Source organism: Myxine glutinosa, chromosome 2 (genome assembly GCF_964187855.1).
Source record: "Myxine glutinosa chromosome 2, kmMyxGlut1.1, whole genome shotgun sequence".
Lineage (NCBI taxonomy): Eukaryota > Metazoa > Chordata > Myxini > Myxiniformes > Myxinidae > Myxine > Myxine glutinosa.
In genome coordinates, this window is record NC_136262.1 from 49150887 (window position 1) to 49170751 (window position 19865).

The window sequence follows — 19865 nt, forward strand, 5'->3', positions numbered from 1 at the left end:
TTCAAAGTTCTAATGGGTCTTAGCAGTTCAAAGGGTCAAAAGGTACATTCCAAAAGTACATAATTAATAGACATAGCAGACAGACAATCAAACCAAAAAATAATAAAATGGTGTGCAGAGCATGACACTTGCGAAATCCCAAAATCAAATTTGACCTTAAAATAAATTGGTGGTTGAATTCAAAGACCAAATATGCAAATCCTATTCAATTATATCAAGAGAATCTGATGAAAATTGACAATTTTAAAAATTCGGCCGATATTGACCTTTTGACCTCAAAAGTAATTGGTGGTTGAATTCCACAACCTGATGTGCCAATCCTATTCAAATTTCAAGTCAATCGGATGAATATCGATTTTATAAATTTCACCTCAGTTGTTGACCTTAGGCCTATGTTGCCATTTTGGCCAAGGTTGACCTCAAAAATAATTGGTGGTTGAATTGAGTGAACCGATTTGCAAATATCTATATTATAAAAGGAGCCGTGTCTGTCTGTCTGTTTGTTTGTCGTGTTATAACTTGAGAACGGATTAACGGATTTCAATAAATCCAACTACGGTGTATTCGGGTCACTCCCGGAAGTGTTTGTGATCAAAAAAAAAAGTTTTTTTTATTATTATTTTTTTTTTTACAGGTACATGGACACGCGTGTGAAAACTGCAAATGCCAACACGTGACGTTGGTTATCCCTGCACAGAGAGCAGGATCTCCCAGGAATCCTTTTTTTTTTTCTTCCCCCATAGATTAGCCATCGCAGCAAAGATTGGTATTTCCGTCAGCGAAGCGACAGATCTTATATTCTAGTCCTCTTCAAATCTCAAGTCAATTGGAAATTGCGGATTTTATAAATTAAACTAAGTTGGTGACCTTTGGCCTATGTTGACCTTTTGACCTCCCAATGAATAGGCTTCTTCCTTTTGGCTAACTCCACCATTTGTTCACGTTTCGAGAAGATATTGTTACGGTTTTTAGAACCTTCACTAGTAAATTTTAGTAAATGTTTCCCTTATAAATGTTCCCCTGTAAATATCCCCATCAATTGGCTTGTTAAAGATCGCACCCGAGTTAGTCCATGTACAACACGTAGCGAACCATCGGACCTCTCCGTAGTTATTTCATTATTATGTGTTTCAGTTAAGGATCTGTTCCCAATAGTTGAATCTGCGTTGCATTAATTAAATAAGATAGGCCCCGGTACTTCGTTTGCCAGCAGCGTTTGGCTGCTCCTTGCCTTGATTCGGTTGTTGGCCCCAAACCACCATTAGCCATGCGGTCAAGCCGAGGAAGAAGGGGGCGGAGCCACCAGAACAAGGTGTGGCACGTCGACGCATCGGCAGAGGTGGAGTCAGCGAGCCCTTTGCCGGCCAACCAGCACCGCGGTGAGCCAACCGGTAGGCGTGTCATCAGAGCCGGCGGCTTGATTCCAACACAAACAATAAAAGTGGCTGAAAGGGACTGCTTGGACAGTGGGTGAGAAGGTGCGGTTGAGAGTCGAGTGAGAAGGTTCAGAGAGTCGGCTTGGGTTGGAGACGGCGCTTGGTGAGATATGGCTGAGAGAGACGAAGCTGCGCGGAGCTCTTTGACAAGCTGCTTCGAAAAGCCCTACCGCGTGAACGAATACGTGCAGCTGCCGCCGGGTTTTTCGCCTCGAGTCCGGAGCGTGGACTGGAGCCACCCTCGACGCTGCGCACCGGCCCGGACCGTCCTACCCTGTCACCTGCTTGGACCCTTCTCCTTCTTCCAGTCATTCCTGCCTGCTATTCCCCTTTCGTGTAAGTCTGTTTGTCTGTCCTGGGCATTGGTAATATAAGACTGTTTAAGGCTGCCCTGTGTATCTTCTTCTTCTTCTGTATATTACTTTCGTTTCTTCTCCTTTGGTTTTGGTGTACATAATTAATAAATGTCTGTTATTTCTTACCCTTGGTTTCTTCTTTCCCCCGATCGCTTTCGCCCTGTCTCCAATTGAGTACCTGTGGCACGATTTGGCCAACGCTCGGAATTGGGTTCGTCAATTGCTAACGGCTCGAATCGCGGATTGCTAAACCGCTCGGCAAATACCATCTTGTCCGTGGTTCGAGCGGTACTTGTCTCCCTGTTTTGCAGAGGGATTGGTAAAGGTATTCGGAAGAACACCTTGACCAATAACCCTGACCAATTTCACCCCGCAAAAGAGCGTTATAAGTACCAGGACTAGAGACGGCCAGCTGAACAGGCCAAGGGGATTAACCCCCCCTTGCTAAGGGGAGTGCCGTCTCTGAGATCCGTAACAATATGTTTAAAATTGTGACCTGTAGGGGATTACAGGCGAGCGGACAGACGAACAAACTACCCGAACAGATCAACATGCTGGACTTGGCGAAATTTAATCCAAGACAGTTCTCAAAAATGATGATTATGATGATGAAGATGAAAGGCCAAGGCTGATGATGATGATGATGAAGATGAAAGGCCAAGGCTGATGATGATGATGATGAAGATCAAAGGCCAAGGCTGATGATGATGAAGATGAAGATGATGTCGAAGTAGTGCACATGGTCAAAGAAGAGAGATTGCAAACGAGGAGAAAAAGATATAGAATGTCACAGTCCCCGTGGCTTTAGTAATTTTGCTGTACAGAGTTAAAAGGCGAGCCCATATTTACAAGATTATACCTTGTATAACTTTGATCTGATTACAAAACAAAATCTTATGCATATGTATACTCATGTGTTGTCTTTGTGCCAAGTGTGAACGAAATCGGACCATGCATGTCCAATAAATGGTTGAGGACACGTTTAACAAAATGGCTGCCAGTCAGCCACCTTGGATCTGATCTCAAAACAATGACGTGCACATGTAAGCCATCATTAATTAATCTGTGTGTCAGGTTTGAACAAGATCGGTAAATGCATGTCCGAGAAATGGCTGAGAACGTGTTCAATATCAGGTTTTATAAAACTAAAATGGCCACCAGTCGGGCATCTTTGATCGAATCTCGAAACAGAATCATGTGCAGATGCACACCATCATGTACTGTCTTTGTGCCAAGTTTGAACAGAATCGGTCCGTCCACATGTCCAAGACATGATTGCGGATGGACAGACAAGACCCAATCCATAAGCCCCCGTGTCGGACTTAGTCCAATGGTGACTAAAAAAATAGAAGAGCCCATGTCAATGAGCAAAATGTTGAAAGACAGGGAATGGTGGATTGTAGCTAAAATGAATGCAAAGGTGGAGCATAGGTGTTGGAAAAAATAAAATAACCAACCTTTGATCATATACTGCCTTGGCGCGAGATTTCCTTTTTCTCGGCAGACGCCTAGTTTTGGCATGGTGATCGGGCGAGCTTCGGGACAGGGAGGCCAGGCGAACGGACGGACGCTTTGATCGCTCAGAAGGTGAGGCATGGCGAGGCAAGTGTTGGTAATTTGACATCTGGCGTTTGAGTTGGGAATGTGTTGGTTCGTCGGGGGTTGAATCAAGTTTGAATGAATTACTATTTTGGGTTGCACAGGTTTCTTCCAATGAAGATGATGCTCTTTCATTAGGACTTTGCATCACACAAGTTTCTGACCTATTACTGCGCACAGCTCTTTGCATCTGTTGAGACTTTTGCTTCCTCTGTAATCCAATCTCATAATCTTGGCTCCCATTGTTGATGTCATCGTTACATGACACATGCTTCTTTCTTTTCTTTATTCCATTCTTTTCTGCAATGAGGGGAAAATGAAAAGCAGATCAACAATCAAAAAAGGTCTTCAACAAAATGCCTTTGGGGTAGTGGGGGTGGTGGTGGTGGAGGGTTGATGGGATGGGGAAGGGGGGGGGGGAGCGTTGTCTTATTTGCTGTATGCAAGCACAAGCCTTAGAAGCAATTATAACAGTCAAAGTGAGGAATAATCAGAAGGATTACATTCTTACCAGCACTGTCCAGGGCCTCTCGATTATCCAGCACACTCGCAGTGGCTTGTGTTTCGCATTTTGTATCAACCACAGTTTTTGATTTGCCAGCTGTTACCCGATTCTTTCTGGGTAAATGCTCAACTTCAGCTTTCTGTTTTAATGAGGTTGGCTTTGTAGTTGCAGAAGGCCGAGATGTCACACGTGCAAGTTTGACTTTATTCAAGCTGTTGCAATTCTTCCGACTCTTCTTTGCACCATGCTTCGTGGTGTTTGTTGTTTTTTCATCTGTGCATTCTCTTTGTGTTATGGAACCATTGTATCCATTGCTAGAAACAGACACTGAAGAGGACAGCTTGTTGTCGTGATTCAAAAAGCCAGGCCGAGTTGCAAAGCAGAAATTATTTTTTTCTATTGCTTCCTCTATGACGAACTCCTCTTCAGAGCAGGGCTCAGCATTCAAGATGGCGCTGTACTTGACCTTCATAACCTCTGACTGAGTCGTCACAAAACTGCTGAAGCTAAGGAGAGTGTCATAATGGAAGGATTAGAGACACACAATGGCAATACGTTAGAGATGGTAGATTACAAAACAAGGGTAAATGGATTAAATAATAATAGAACGGCACCCTTCATGGGAGGTAGACCAATATGCCTCCGCCCACATTATTACATCATTATAATACTTGTAGCAAGTTCGATTTAGTTCTCAAATATCACATTTTTACTTGACATGACCTTTGACGCCAAAATCTAATCAGTTCATCTTTGTATCATTATATGTGCTGTTACGTTTATGGGGGGAGGTTAGAGAATACGTAGGAAGGATAGGATTGCATAGTAATAGTATGGACCGTGTGACGTGTAGTAGCATGTCGATGTACATAAGCAGGGAAAATGTAGCTTAAGGTTGTGTTTAAATGCGCACGATATGAGGGTCGTGCTTGTGATAAGACAGAGAGGGATTAAAGTTAAGGAAATGTGTGTAAAACCTCATGTAAACTTCCGCCGGGCATGCCGGGTGACATTCTGCCAGGCAGAAGGAGAGGGGGTGGAGCTATAATCGTTCCCTGGACATGGGTGGAGCTCAACACCTGGAGAAGGGGCAAGCGTTCTCAAGGGAGATGAGGGAGGAGCCCTGGGAAGAGAGTTCTGTGAGGAGAATCGAGTGAGCTCGGTGTGCAAAAAGGAACGGGAACTGTTCTGAGAGGATTGCGCCATCTGTGAGAAGAACTAAAGGAGTGGGAACGAACTGGGATAGTTCTGAGGAGAATTGGGAGCGAGGAGAGCTGAAAGGACTCCCTGTGACCGTTTGTCTGCTTGCTGCCTGTTCATCATCCTACTCGTCTCCACATCTTCTCTTTGTCGTCCAGCTGTCACTTCACCTTGTCCATTGTCCTGCCCATCTCCTCAGCACCAGCGAGGTGCCCCATATTCCCGCTCCCCCATTGCCACACCAGAGATAAGTCGCCCAGTTTTGTGTCCCTTTTCCCTGTATGTGACCATGACTGAGAGTGAGGTACCTTCGTTTTAATAGGATTTATTTTACCTCATCATTTTACCTCATTGTATAAAGTGATTATTGATTTTATTTTCCCTTGTTTGTTCGGGAATAAAGCCATTCGGTTTTATAAAGGTCTTAAGGTCGTCGTGATACTCCTCAGCCAAGAAAGCTTTTCACCACCACAATTCAGAACGCCTGGGAGTTAAAGCCTGTTTCGGCTCATTTATTCACGGGTCTCGTTGTTAACCGGCTGTGAGCAGGACAGTAGTTGTACCACGTTTGGTGAAAATCTCATGACTGGTTCACAAGTTAGCTCGGTAACGGATTTTGTTTACCTGACGGGATGTCTGACCCCAAAACTTCCTAACCGCAAAATCTCCTCAGTTCATCTTCACATGATTATAAATACATGCGTGTACCAAGTTTGAATAAGATAACTTCAGCCATTCTCAAGTTATAAACCAAGTACAGACTTTGACCTCATAACATAAAAATCAAATCAGTTCATCTTTGCATCATACTTGCACAAACATTGGTCAGAATCCCATCACTGGTTCACAAGTTATCGCGGTAACGAAAACCTATCATGGATGGACGGATGGACAGCTGGACGGACAACCCAAAAACATAATGTCTCCGACGACTTCGTCGGCATTATGGGGTATTATGTGTGGATCATTGACAAAAATCTCAATTTAATCCATTTTCAATTCAGGCTGCAACACAACAAAATGTGAAAAAGTCAAGGGGTATGAATACTTTCTGAAGGCACTGTATATGCTGCGCTGATCATATCCAATGCCCAGTAAAGGGCAAGTTTGAACCAAATAATCTTTCATTGATTGAGCATGTCTACTGGGTTTAAACAGAAATCCAAATGCTCAGACTACCTCGACACTCAATTATCCCTTGATACCCTATAAAATAGATGTCTTTTTCCAATTTGCTATTTATAGTCGGTAATTTTGTAAGTAAAAGTCAACATCTTCTTCTTCACGCTTAACTGTGACGTCACTCTTAGTCGACTGCCATATTCAAACTGTCTACAGGTTATACCTGTAGTCCTCAAGGTGCAACCTTGAGGTGCAACCTCTAAATAATTTTACACCATGAGTAAGGATTCTAAGGACTAAGGACTTCCGGATAAGGAAGGACTTCCGGTTCCTCGGGCGAGTGAAGCGTACTTCGAGCTCTCCACGGCATCGAAGTTTAAGTGTTTTCCCATTCTTGTCTTTGTCAAATTTCCACTGGTTATTTTGCTGTGTACGTGTTATTGTGTGTTTCTGGTTGGTATTGGTTTGTAATTCGTACAAACTTGTGTGTAGTTAATCGTTTTCTGGGTCGTACCTCGTGCGCGGCCTGGTAAGTAACTTGGGGCTTCCCTCCCCCCGTCGGTGTTTTGTCGATTTGGGTTCTTTCCTTCGCTGTATTGCTTGTTTATTTTATTTTATTTTCTCCCCCTCACCTCACCTCCCTAGACAAAGAATTCTATCCTGATTCTTTCTCTCCTCCCGGACACGTGCTTGTACGCTCTCCTCCTCGTCTCGACTTGTGCCCCGCCCCCTGTATCTCGTTTTTCTTCCGCCTCTGCTCCTTCTTTCTCAAATCCACGTTCTCGCTTGGAGACTTTTCCCAGATTGTTTTTCATGGTTTTCATGGTTCTGTTTGGATATTGTTGGAATATGTTTAAACCGCAGCCGTGATGCTGACGCCGCCACCCCCCCCCCCCCCCCGAATTTCCATGTTTTAAACGTTTCCCAGTGTGTACCCTGGTCAGAATAGGTACACCGTATCCCTGCGTGTCGTAAGAGACGACTAAGAGGGTTGGCGTCAGGAAGGGCATCCGGCCATAAAAACATTGCCTCAACAAGCGTTACGCCTAGGTCCCCCGTCGGTGAAGTGATGTGAGTTGACAAAGTTTAAGACGCAGAAAACATGCTATTAGTTAGGTCCAAAACTTCAATTCCGTGACCATTTTCTGGCTAGTAAGGTTTGACGATTGATTTGACTTCTATTGACATTTTATAACAAAAATAGCCTCTATGTCCCTCCCAAAAATCCCGGCATTTTTCGCCAGAGGCCCGAATCCAAGATGACCGCCGGCACTATCTTGAAAAATTAAGTTTTGAACCAGAACACCTAGAATCACGTACAAAGACACTTTTTTGGGTAATTTGACCACGAGGATTCCGAATCTGACATTAGTTTGACGTTATGACATTATTTTGACCCAGAAATCCAAGATGGCCACCATCCAGTAGAGCGAAAATGCAACTTTTAAATGGGAGAACATATGATCATGAATTAACACATTATTTTGGCTAAATCTATACTGGCCACGGAATTGAGGTCCTGATTAGTGAATTGCTATTTTCTTGTTTTTTATTTGTCTGTGTGTGTAATGTCATATACTTATTTCTGTCTTTCCAGGGAGTATACGAGCGAATGAGACGGCACTGAGAAGTGCAGTATTCAGAAGATAGCTGTTAAGAGAATGTCCACCGTTCCGTGTGTCCTCCAGTGTGGCGGGCTTTGCAATGAAGCCACTGATGTCGTTACCTCCGTTGAGAGTTGGGAAAATCTCAAGAAAAAAGCCCTGTTATGGAGCGGTCTTGACAAGTTCGGAGACGTTTATGCAACAGTCAATTGGGATAATGGTCCCGGCAGACAATGTGTCCATAAATCATGTAGGCTGACCTTATGGAATGCTAATAAACTGGAGCAGGCCAAGACAAGACAGAAAAAACGAGAAGTCAAGGAATGCCAATCTCAGTCTTCGTCCATGTCTGAGGCTTTCCCCCCGGCTGCTTCTCCACCTGCCAAGCGGCTGCGATCAAGTGTAGAAGGGCTGATACATGAAAAAACAAAATGTGTCTGGTGCTGTAAACCGGAGTCGGCAAAGCACCCAGAATCAAAGCTGTCCCTGATTTCGTATGATAATGCATGGGCAACGTTCAAGAGTCACACGGTGGCCCTCGAAGATCAGAGCATGCGAGACAGAATCAACTGTGTGATCGATTATGCAGCTGATGACCCATATGCGATTGAGATCAGATATCACAACAAATGCTGGTTGAAATATGTGCGTAGTTACCAGAAAATGAGTGAAGATGACAAACTCCCACGCATGCACAATGTCAATCTCCGTGAGGCTCAGACTATCTTCTTTGACCACATCAGAACAGTTATCTTTGAGGAACGTGAGCTAAGGTCACTACAGAGCCTCCTCAAAGACTACAGCTCTATCATATCTCGGTATGGCTTCTCAACATCCAGCATCAAGTCATCCTTTCTCAAAGATATCCTGACCCGGGAGTTTGAGGGCAAGATCGGCTTCCACTCCCGCCCTCAGAGAAACCAGAGAGACCTAGTCTATGACACGTCTGGGGGTGGTTCATATGTTGAAGCAGCACTCTCCGCCATCGGTGTTGGCAGTGAACAACTGGTGCACAATGTGGCTAAGCGGCTCAAGGATGATGTCAAGTCAATCAAACCCATCCCATGGCCGCCAAGAGTCGAGGAGCTAGAAGAGGAGGAAGAGCTCTCGCCTCTCATGGTGCAGCTGCTATCTGCTTTGCAGGGGAAGGAGGTAGATCTGTCTCCCAGCACACTCTCTCTCACCTCTCTCATCACGCAGTACATTACAAAGTGACCCACCACTACCGCCATCAATGCCACCATCACCCTTCATGGGATGACTCGCAGCAAGGAGCTTATTGACTCTTACTACAAGCTGGGCATGGGGATCAGCTACCCGAACGTGCTTCTCCTACGTGACCTCTGGACCATGCATGACCTCGAGCGATGTTTGATCTGTCCTGATGAGATCGCTGAGGGAGAACCAAGCATTAGTATCATTGACAATGATGACTTTACCAACGACACGTTGACAGGAGGGGGTACTGCACACCGCTGTAACTGGATGTTTCTGTAGCGTCTAGGTTATTGCCGAGGGCTCCGTTGATCGTGCGCTGAAAGGCAAGCATTACAAAAGGGGGCTGCGTTGCTTGAGGCTTATGTATGAGGCGCTCATGAGTCAGCTGGTGCAGGAGAGGCTCGTGCCCTGCCTGGCTGATGAGACGAGGGAGAACCTCGAGTTTCTGAGAGATACTAGTCTTTCCCAAGAATCCCGTGCTGCTGCTCATGCAGCACTGGAGGAGGATGCTGATCTGGACAGCCTTATCACTAACTTATTCATCCATGTGGGGGCCAGTGACATGGCAGACTACTGGAGGGACTTCCTGTCCATGACAGATGCACTAATGCAGAATGTCCACGCAGTCCATATCTGTAACTGGGACGAGTACGTCAGCTCTCTGCGCGCCATGCTGCCATGGATGGTAGCGTACGACAACAATAGGTACGGGAGGTGGCTATCTGACTTCTGGGCAATGCTGACAAATCTCCCTGCTGATCAGGTCACCTTCCTTCGTACTGACTTCGCTCAGTCCATCACAGGCAACCCCTACTCCAACATGGCCTGGGACATGTGGATCGAATGCACCATGAACAAGGGCAGCAAAATGAAGTCTGGCTGGCTCTCCATCCTCAAGAATGAGAAGCAGCTGCTGGTGCACTCCAGAAATGTGAACAATGTAGCCCAGATCCGGGCGGCTCATAATGCCCTGGCCAACCGAAAAAAAGCCAAGAGGAAGCACATTGAATGTGGCCCAAAACGAATGCGAGAAGATGAGCAGTGCGTGCAGGACCTGGTAGCCTGCATACATGAGTTTGACTCCTTTCCATTTGACCCATCCTCACCCACACTCCGCACCCTACAGTCAGCCATGCCTGCCTCTAATGAGCTCGTTGTGGACTTCAATTCTGCCCATGCTGCAGGGGAGGAAAAGTTGACCAGCTTCTTGCAGGAGCAGGTATTCAGTAAGAATACCTCCCTTCATGCACCTGTCCCTCTGAGTAAACGCTTGACATTTGCCAAGATGCCAGACACGGAGAAGCCCAGGGAGGAACTCAAAACGAGAGCTGCTGCAATGGAGCAGAATGCTCTCAAGGCAATGATCAACCTGGTTGAGGTCAGTCATCTTGTGGACCTCACTGAGTTGCTGGAACATCGTGTTGTTGAGGAGTGTGTGGCTTTATTCAACTCCAACGGAACATACAGGAAGACACAGAAGAGTAAGCTCATCCAGAAACTCTCTCTGCAATCTGTAGATCTGCAGGAACCCTACACCGCTCTCATCGACATGGGCATGATTTGGAGGATGGCAACTCCATCAGCAGAGGATCGACAGACGCAACATGGCACCCCATACAAGTGGTCAGACTATGTCCACAAGGTGTCTACCATCATCCTTGCCCGCCATGGTGATGCTGAACGTATCTTCTGTGTGAATGACCCATATGACACACCATACTCTACTAAAGATGACGAGCGAGACCTGCGGGTACAGGGTAAGGCACATATACCCAACACCTACATGAAATTGAATGACCCCTTCCCTTCTGCCCAAGCATTCAAAACACTTCCATGTAGCGTCAGTAACAAGGGGCGGATGCAAAAGCTGATATGCACCTACCTGACAGACCTTGCAGAGAGTGTTGATGCAGAGATTGTCTACTCTGTTGGCTCCCACTGCACCAATTTGTCAACCCAGCAACCAATGGAGAACTACAGCTTTGACCAGTCTGAGGCTGATACTGTCCTCTTTTCTGCTTACGCAGTTCTGCGTGAATCAGGCTACAGTGGCCCTGTTGTCATTGATACCACTGATACCGATGCCTATGTCGCGGCAGCAGTCATCTCGCAGCAGCTGCCCGGAAAGCTCTGTATCAAGAGGAAGAAGGAGACTATCTTATGTCATGGCCTGGTTAATGACGAGATGGCAGACTGTATTGTGCAGCTGCACTGTATGACAGGCTGTGATGCCAACTCAGGCTTCTATGGCAAGGGTAAGAAGTTGGTGTATGACCGGGTGGCGAAGAGCCCTGTGGCTCGACGGCAGCTCTCGCTGTGTGGAGATAGCCTTGACCTTGAGGAGGTGCTAGAGGAGCTCTTCCAGTTCACACGACATGTCATCTATGGCGACGAAAAGAGTAGCACCATGGCTGAGGCCCGTGCAGCAAAGTGGAAGACACTGAAAAACAAATCATTTATCCGTCTCCCTCCAGATGCAGACAGCCTACGCCAACACTGCCTCCGAGCAAACTACTTGGCATATCTTGTGTGTCATCCCTCCAAGAAACACCACCCCTCGCCACTCGGACATGGCTGGGAGCTGGTGGGTGGTCGCTGTCGCCCTGTCCGCCACACGCAACCTGCTCTCCCGACACATCTACCTGCACCAGGGCCAGCTGAAGAGAGTGAGGAAGATGAGAGCCAGGAGGGGAATGAGGAGCGAGATGATGATGTACAAAGGTGGGGAGATTCATCGGAATCTGATGATGCAGATTCTAGTGAAGCAGAATGCTCTGATTCGGACTAATCATATAATTAAAGGTCATATTGATTAATTACTTCATTTGAAAACTGTTCATGTCACAGCTATTAAAAATAGCTTATTTTGAAGTGTAATGAGTTTACTTGTCATGCAATCATCAATTACTTTACTGCAAGATATCCTTATGGAGGTAGTTTCTTTAACATGTTTAAGTACAAAAGTTGCATTTTTGCTCTACTGGATGGTGGCCATCTTGGATTTCTGGGTCAAAATAATGTCATAACGTCAAACTAATGTCAGATTCGGAATCCTCGTGGTCAAATTACCCAAAAAAGTGTCTTTGTACGTGATTCTAGGTGTTCTGGTTCAAAACTTAATTTTTCAAGATAGTGCCGGCGGTCATCTTGGATTCGGGCCTCTGGCGAAAAATGCCGGGATTTTTGGGAGGGACATAGAGGCTATTTTTGTTATAAAATGTCAAAAGAAGTCAAATCAATCGTCAAACCTTACTAGCCAGAAAATGGTCACGGAATTGAAGTTTTGGACCTAACGATATGATATGATATTTCGCTCACAAGGTTCAGACATACATGGAGGTGGCTATATTGGATTTTGACGTGGCCACCCAATTTTCAATAGCGTTCTTCCTTATGCCTAGATACACCCACACACCAGCTTAGAAGTTGGTACTTCGCTTATTTTTCAAGATATTCCGCTCACAAGGTTCAGACATACATGGCGGCGGCCATCTTGGATTTTGACGTGGCGACCCAATTTTCAATAGGGTTCTTCCTTGTGCCTAGATACACCCAAACACCAGATTAGAAGTTGGTGCTTTGCTTATTTTTCAGGATATTACGCTCACAAGGTTCAGACATACGTGGAGGGTGGCCATATTGGATTTTGACGTGGCGACCCAATTTTCAATAGCGTTCTTCCTTATGCCGAGATACACCCACACACCAGATTAGAAGTTGGTACATCGCTTATTTTTCAAGATATTCCGCTCACAAGGTTCAGACATACATGGCGGCGGCCATCTTGGATTTTGACGTGGCGACCCAATTTACAATAGCCTTCTTCCTTATGCCGAGATACACCCACACACCAAATTAGAAGTTGGTACATCGCTTATTTTTCAAGATATTCATCTCACAAGGTTCAGACATACATGGCGGTGGCCATATAGGATTTTAACGTGGCGACCCAATAGATACACCCACACACCAGATTAGACGTTGGTACTTCGCTTATTGTTCGAGATATTTCGCTCACAAGTTTCAGACATATATATATGGTGGCGGCCATATTGGATTTTGACGTGGCGACCCAATAGATACACCCACACACCAGATTAGAAGTTGTTACTTCGCTTATTTTTCAAGATATTCATCTCACAAGGTTCAGACATACATGGCGGCGGCCATCTTGGATTTTGACGTGGCGACCCAATTTTCAAGAGCGTTCTTCCTTATGCCGAGATACACCCACACACCAGATTAGAAGTTGGTACTTCGCTTATTTTTCAAGATATGCAGGTTACAAGGTTCAGACATACATGGCATCAGACATACATGGCGGCGGCCATCTTCGATTTTGACATGGCGACCCAATTTTAAACAGCGTTCTTGCTTGTGCCTAGATACACCCACACACCAGATTAGAAGTTGGTACTTCGCTTATTTTTCAAGATATTTCGCTCAAGGTTCAGACATATATATATGGTGGCGGTCATCTTGGATTTTGACGTGGCGACCCAATTTTCAATAGCGTTCTTCCTTTTGCCGAGATACACCCACACACCAAATTAGAAGTTGGTACTTCGCTTATTTTTCAAGATATTCATCTCACAAGGTTCAGACAAACATGGCGACGGCCATCTTGGATTTTGATGTGGCGACTCAATTTTCAATAGGGTTCTTCCTTATGCCAAGATACACCCACACACTAGACTATAAGTTGGTACTTCGCTTATCTTTCAAGATATGCAGGTTACATGGTTCAGACATACATGGCATCAGACATACATGGCGGCGGCCATCTTGGATTTTGACGTGGCGACCCAATTTTAAACAGCGTTCTTGCTTGTGCCGAGATACACCCACACACCAGATTAGAAGTTGGTACCTCGTTTATTTTTCAAGATATTTCGCTCACAAATTTCAGACATACATGGCGGCAGCCATCTTGGCTTTTGACGTGGCGTCACGATTTTAAACAACCTTCTTCCTTGTGCCTAGATACACCCACACACCAGATTAGACGTTGGTACTTCGCTTATTTTTCGAGATATTTCGCTCACAAGTTTCAGACATATATATGGTGGCGGCCATCTTGGATTTTGACGTGGCGACCCAACTTTCAATTAGCGTTCGTCCTTATGCCGAGATACACCCACACACCAAATTAGAAGTTGGTACTTCGCTTATTTTTCAAGATATTCATCTCACAATGTTCAGACATACATGGCGGCGGCCATCTTGGATTTTGACGTGCCGACCCAATTTTCAATAGCGTTCTTCCTTATGCCGAGATACACCCACACACCAGATTAGAAGTTGGTACTTCACTTAATTTTCAAGATATGCAGGTTACAAGGTTCAGACATACATGGCATCAGACATACATGGCGGCGGCCATCCTGGATTTTGACGTGGGTTGCACCCACACACCAAATTCGAATGCGGTCCTTCGCTTACGCATGCACGCACGGACGGACGGACGGACGGACACACGGACGGAGGGGAAAGCCATAGTCCCCCTTTCGCTCCGCTGAGCGACGGGGGACAAAAAGAGAACCATGACAATTACAAGTACATATGGGCAGGGTGCAGCCCGAAGTGGAGATCGGTTTCTGAGGTTTGGGACATGGAATGTAGGGACAATGACAGGGAGATCAGGAGAAGTGGTGGAAGTATTGGTCAGAAGAAGAGTGGACATATGTTGTGTGCAAGAGATGAGATGGAAGGGAAGTGGTGTGAGAATGGTGAAGGGTAGGCAGGGACAGAAATACAAGTTTGTGTGGCAAGGGTGCCCGGAGGGCGTGAATGGTGTTGGTGTCCTGTTTTCTGAGGAGTTTGTCGACAGTGTGGTGAGTGTGACTAGAGTGAGTCATAGGTTGATGATGGTGAAAATGATGATTGGAAAGCTCTTGGTGAACGTCATCTCGGGATATGCTCCGCAGGTTGGTCAAAGCAATGAAGAGAAGGACAAGTTCTGGTGTGCGATAGAGAAGCTGATGGAAAACGTGAAAGATGAGGAAGTTGTTGTGGTGGGAGGAGACCTGAATGGACATGTGGGAAGGAGTATGGATGGTTTTGAGGGAGTTCATGGGGGTTACGGATATGGTGTGAGAAATGGAGAAGGTGAAAGGATTTTGGAGTTTGCTGATGGAGCTGATTTGTTGATTTGTAATACTCAGTTCCAGAAAGAGGATAATAAGCTTGTTACATACACGTCAGGTGGGTCGACGACAACAGTTGACTACCTGATGGTGCGTAGGCGAGATAGGGGGCACCTCCGGGACACAAAGGTGATCCCGGGGGAGGAGGCTGTTTCACAGCACCACTTGGTTGTCTGCGACATAAGGGTGAAAGGTGCGAGGAGAGCTCGGCGGGTGAAGTCCCAACCAAGAATGAAGGTGTGGAGGTTGAAAGAGGTGACAGTAAGGGAGGCATTAAAAGAGAGGCTGAGTAGGGTAGAGGATGATGTGGTTGAGCTTGAAAGTGGTTGGATGTCAATGAAAGCTAGTCTGTTGGGAGCCGTTGGTGAGGTATGTGGATGGACAAAAGGACCACCGAGGCACTCGGAAAGAGGATTGACGAGAAGAGGAAGAAGTTCAAGGAGTGGCAGAAGGCGAAGGGTACGGGAGCAGAAACAGCAGAGCATGAAAGTTATAAGGCAGCCAGGAAGGCTGCAAAGAAAGAGGTGGCAAAGGCGCAGGAGGCATGTAGGAAAATGTTCGGAGAACGCTTTGATTCGGAAGAGGGTCAGAAAGCAGTATTCAGGATTGCAAAGCACATAGCAAAAGAGAGGTGTGATGTGATGGGGGTGAGTTGCTTGAAGGATGAAGTGGGACAAATCGTTGTCGACCCAGATGGAATTAAAGGAAGATGGAAAAGATATATGGAAATGCTGTTGAATACAGAGAATGAATGGGATGGCAACATAGAGAGTAACCCAGTTTTAGGACCGGCAGAGAAGATAACTGAGAAGGAAGTTGAGGAAGTGATAAAAGCAATGAAGAGTGGAAAAGCGGGAGGGTCGACGGGAGTTGTGGGAGATATGTTGAAGGCAGCAGGAAGTTGGGGTATGAAGAGAATGACAGAGATCTGTAATCTGGTGGTGAAAGAAGGCCACATTCCAGTGGATTGGGAACTGAGTACCCTTGTCCCACTATACAAGGGGAAAGGTGACCCTCTGGAGTGTGGCTCGTACCGAGCGATAAAGTTATTGGAGCATGGAATGAAGGTATTGGAAAGGGTGTTGGAGAGGAGGATAAGGAAGAAAGTGAAGATCGACGAAATGCAGTTTGGATTTATGCCAGGAAGAGGAACGACAGATGCGCTTTTCATTGTGAGGCAGTTGCAGGAGAAGTACATGGAGAAGAGGAAGAAGTTGTTTTTTGGGTTTGTTGATCTGGAGAAAGCATTCGATAGGGGTCCACGCAAAGTATTGACATGGGCATTGAGGAAGTTAGGAGTGGAGGAATGGTTGATCAGAGTAGTGATGGCAATGTATAAAAGAGCGCGCACAGCTGTAAGGACGAAGGATGGGAACAGTGGTGAGTTTGAGGTGAAGGTGGGAGTGCATCAGGAGTCGGTACTAAGTCCACTACTATTTGTAGCTGTGATGGAGGTGCTGGCTCAGAATGTAAAGGAGGGTTTACCGTGGGAGTTGTTGTATGCAGATGATCTGGTGTTGATTGCGGAAAGTATGGATGGACTGAAGGAAAAGACGAACAAGTGGAAGGAATGTATGGAGACAAAAGGTCTGAAGGTGAATATCGGAAAGACGGAGGTGATGGCAAGTGGTAAAGCATGTGGTGAGGTGGAAAGAACTGGGAAGTGGCCGTGTGCTGTGTGCAGGAAGGGTGTCGGAGTGAACTCCATTCAATGTACAATGTGCGCTGAGTGGGTTCATCAAAAATGTAGTGGTCTGAGAGGGCCATTTACCAGTGTGGCAGCTACATTCAAATGTAAGGTGTGCACAGAGGGAGCTGCAGATGGAGGAAATGTTGAGTTGGATCTTGGAGACGGCATGAAGCTGGAAGGTGTGAAAACATTTTGCTACCTCGGAGACATGCTGAATGGAGAAGGTGGATCAGACTCAGCAACGGTTGCTCGAGTGAGATGTGCATGGAAGAAGTTTCGGGAACTGAGTGGCATGCTGATGAGGAGGGGGGTGTCGTTGAAGCTGAAGGGAAAGGTGTATGCTGCATGTGTGAGAAGTGTTATGATTTATGGGAGCGAGACATGGGTAATGAACGTAGAGCAGCAACGAAGGCTGGAAAGGGTGGAAATGCGAATGGTTCGATGGATGTGCGGAGTATCGTTGAGAGAGAGGAAGACGAATGATGAATTGCGAAAGATGATGGGAATATTGCCTGTGATTGATGCTGTGAAGAGGAACAGGTTGAGATGGTTTGGTCATGTGTTGAGGAAGGATGAAAGTGACTGGTTGAGAAGAGTGATGGAAATTAATGTAGAAGGAAGTCGAGGACGGGGAAGACCGAGAAAGACTTGGCGAAAGATGGTGGAAGAAGAAATGCGGGCAAGGGGGTTAACAAGGAGAGATGCAGAAAATAGGGCAAAATGGAGAAGATTGTCATGGGGACCGCAAGGCTAACCCCCGCTCTGGCAGGGAAAATGGCCTTAAAATGCATGTTGTTGTTGTAGTAAGGATTCTACTCAAACAGTGAATAATTTTAGATTTTCCACAAATATGCTGAGTCGATGCATCCTTGGTGGTTGTAGTAATACAAACCAAGATGGTTTCATGTTACACCAATCGCCGAAAGATGCGAGGTTTGCCAGAAATAGGAAGAGGCTTGGCCGAAATACCGAAATGTGGATCGGGCTTACAAAATGTTCCCTTTTGTGCTCGGAACATTTTACAGAGCACTGTTATGAAAACGGGGCTGTCTAGATAAAGCGGTTACCCACCATGATTTCGATTGAATGCCATCCCGACGGTTAAGCGGAAGAGCCAGTCGGTTAGGCGGAAGAGCCAGTGGTCAATCGAAACTAAGGACCATCTCTTCCCAGCTACCAGCACATTGCATGGGCGATTTCAGCGGTGAATCAAACACCTATGTTGGCTTGCCAGTCTCACCTCACCCCACATCCACCTCTTCACTCCACTGGGGCAGGACATCCGACACGGACACAACATGGATACCGCACGGACACGACACGTGAATATCAATATTTCTAGACCTACCAATGCACTATTCGGACCCAAGACCTCTTAAATGGGGTATCATCCAGCATTCTACGTGCTGTGGTTATCACGTTTACCCCGCTCAAACACAATCGGGCAACTTGCATTTGTAATCGAGCTTGACACTAGAATACTGCCAGACGTTATTCCGTTCATGGGTGAGGCTTCCCCCGTTGAGGGAGTGGCTTCACACGTTTTGAGAGGGGCTTTAACATCAATCTCCACCATTTTGTTCAAACCGCATAGCTCTGAGGCCGCTTTTTCAGCTCACGCTGACTCTTTCTTTTATGTCAACTCTAATTCGATATAATTTCATTTTTCATAGTCACGAGGATGGTTTAAGATGCTGTTGTTTAAGATCCAATTGGTTGGTTGGTATCCAGGTTGCTCCTGATGACTCAATATTTGCTCTTTGCTTATTCAGGTTCCTTCTGATGACTCCAATGCAGTATTAGGTTTTCTGTTTCATTGCAAACCCCCCCCCCCCCCCCAAAAAAAAAAACGGGAAGATAAAAAATTGGACAAAAGTTACCGTTTTGAGACCAAAATGCATTTTAAGTGAAATTAGGGCCTGTAATATAAAGTTCATTGAGATTCTCTCAGTTTTATCTGGACTCCAATTCATCATCAGATTTCATTTTTCATGTCGCTAAGATGGATTAAGTCTCTGTTGCAGCAAAAGTTAGGAAAAATCGGTGAAATGCATTCAAATAGCCCTTTTGAATGCGTCTGGTTACACACGATGTGGGGATGGGGAGAGGAGAAAGGGGGTGAAGAGGACGGAGGGTTTTTTTTTTTTTTTGTATACAAGATCGAGGCTCGTGAAAGAGCGAACATTAATCACACAGAAAGACAAACAGACACACAAAACAAATAACATCGGGAGCGGTAGACAAGATGGGGAGAGAGGGGGAAGGACACAAACACAACATTTGAGAGCAGGGACCGAGAGACATGGAGACATCGAGAGAACTGTGGGAGGGAGAGGGCTTTGGGGGGAGGCATGGGAAGGGGGGGGGGGGGGTGGGAGAGGTATAAAACATATGGACACTGCCAAGACTTCCAGGAAAGAAGTTGGAATTTCAAACAAGGTGGATCTGGGGTGAATTGGTGGGGGTAGAAAAGATCAAGGTTTTGGATGGGGGAAGATAAGAGATGGTGGTGAACAGCTGTTTTGAAGACCTGGAGGGAGGAGTGTGATTGAAGTGAGTGTGGGAGTTGGGGGACAGACCACAGAGAGAGCTGGGGGAGCAAGGCCGGAGAGGAGTCGGTAGAAGACAGAAAGACCACCTACCTGCCTGCGGTGAGTGAGTGAAAAGCCCTCAGAGATAGCTTCATCGCGGGAGATTCCAATGATTCTGAAAGCTTTGGATTCAACAGCGTGAAGCCGAGCCAGGTGTGAGGCAGGAGTACCAGCCCATAGGGGAGAACAGTATTCCATTGAGCTGCGGATGAAAGCCTTGTATGTGGTGAGGAGCTCAGGTGTGCCTAGGAAGGACTTCGCACGACGGAGGATGCCCAGTCGGCGACTGGCTTTGGAGGCCAGCTTGGAAATGTGGTTTTCCCAAGAAAGATCATGGCAGATGGTGAGACCCAAAAGCTTGAGCGACAGAACTTCTTGGAGAGGATTGTTGAGAAAGT

General features: G+C 46.1%; 1 protein-coding gene across 4 annotated transcripts in view; it reads right to left on the reverse strand.

The window, feature by feature from the left end:
- Nucleotides 1–19865, reverse strand: part of LOC137421807 (uncharacterized) — a 155600-nt gene that overhangs the window by 52335 nt on the left and 83400 nt on the right. For all 4 annotated transcript variants that reach the window (XM_078773246.1, XM_078773248.1, XM_078773247.1 and 1 more), the window contains 2 exons: nt 3903–4402; nt 3250–3691 (listed from right to left, as the gene is read on the reverse strand). In XM_078773246.1, the coding sequence (XP_078629372.1) occupies nt 3250–3691; nt 3903–4402 (942 nt within the window). The remainder of the gene's footprint in view (nt 1–3249; nt 3692–3902; nt 4403–19865) is intronic.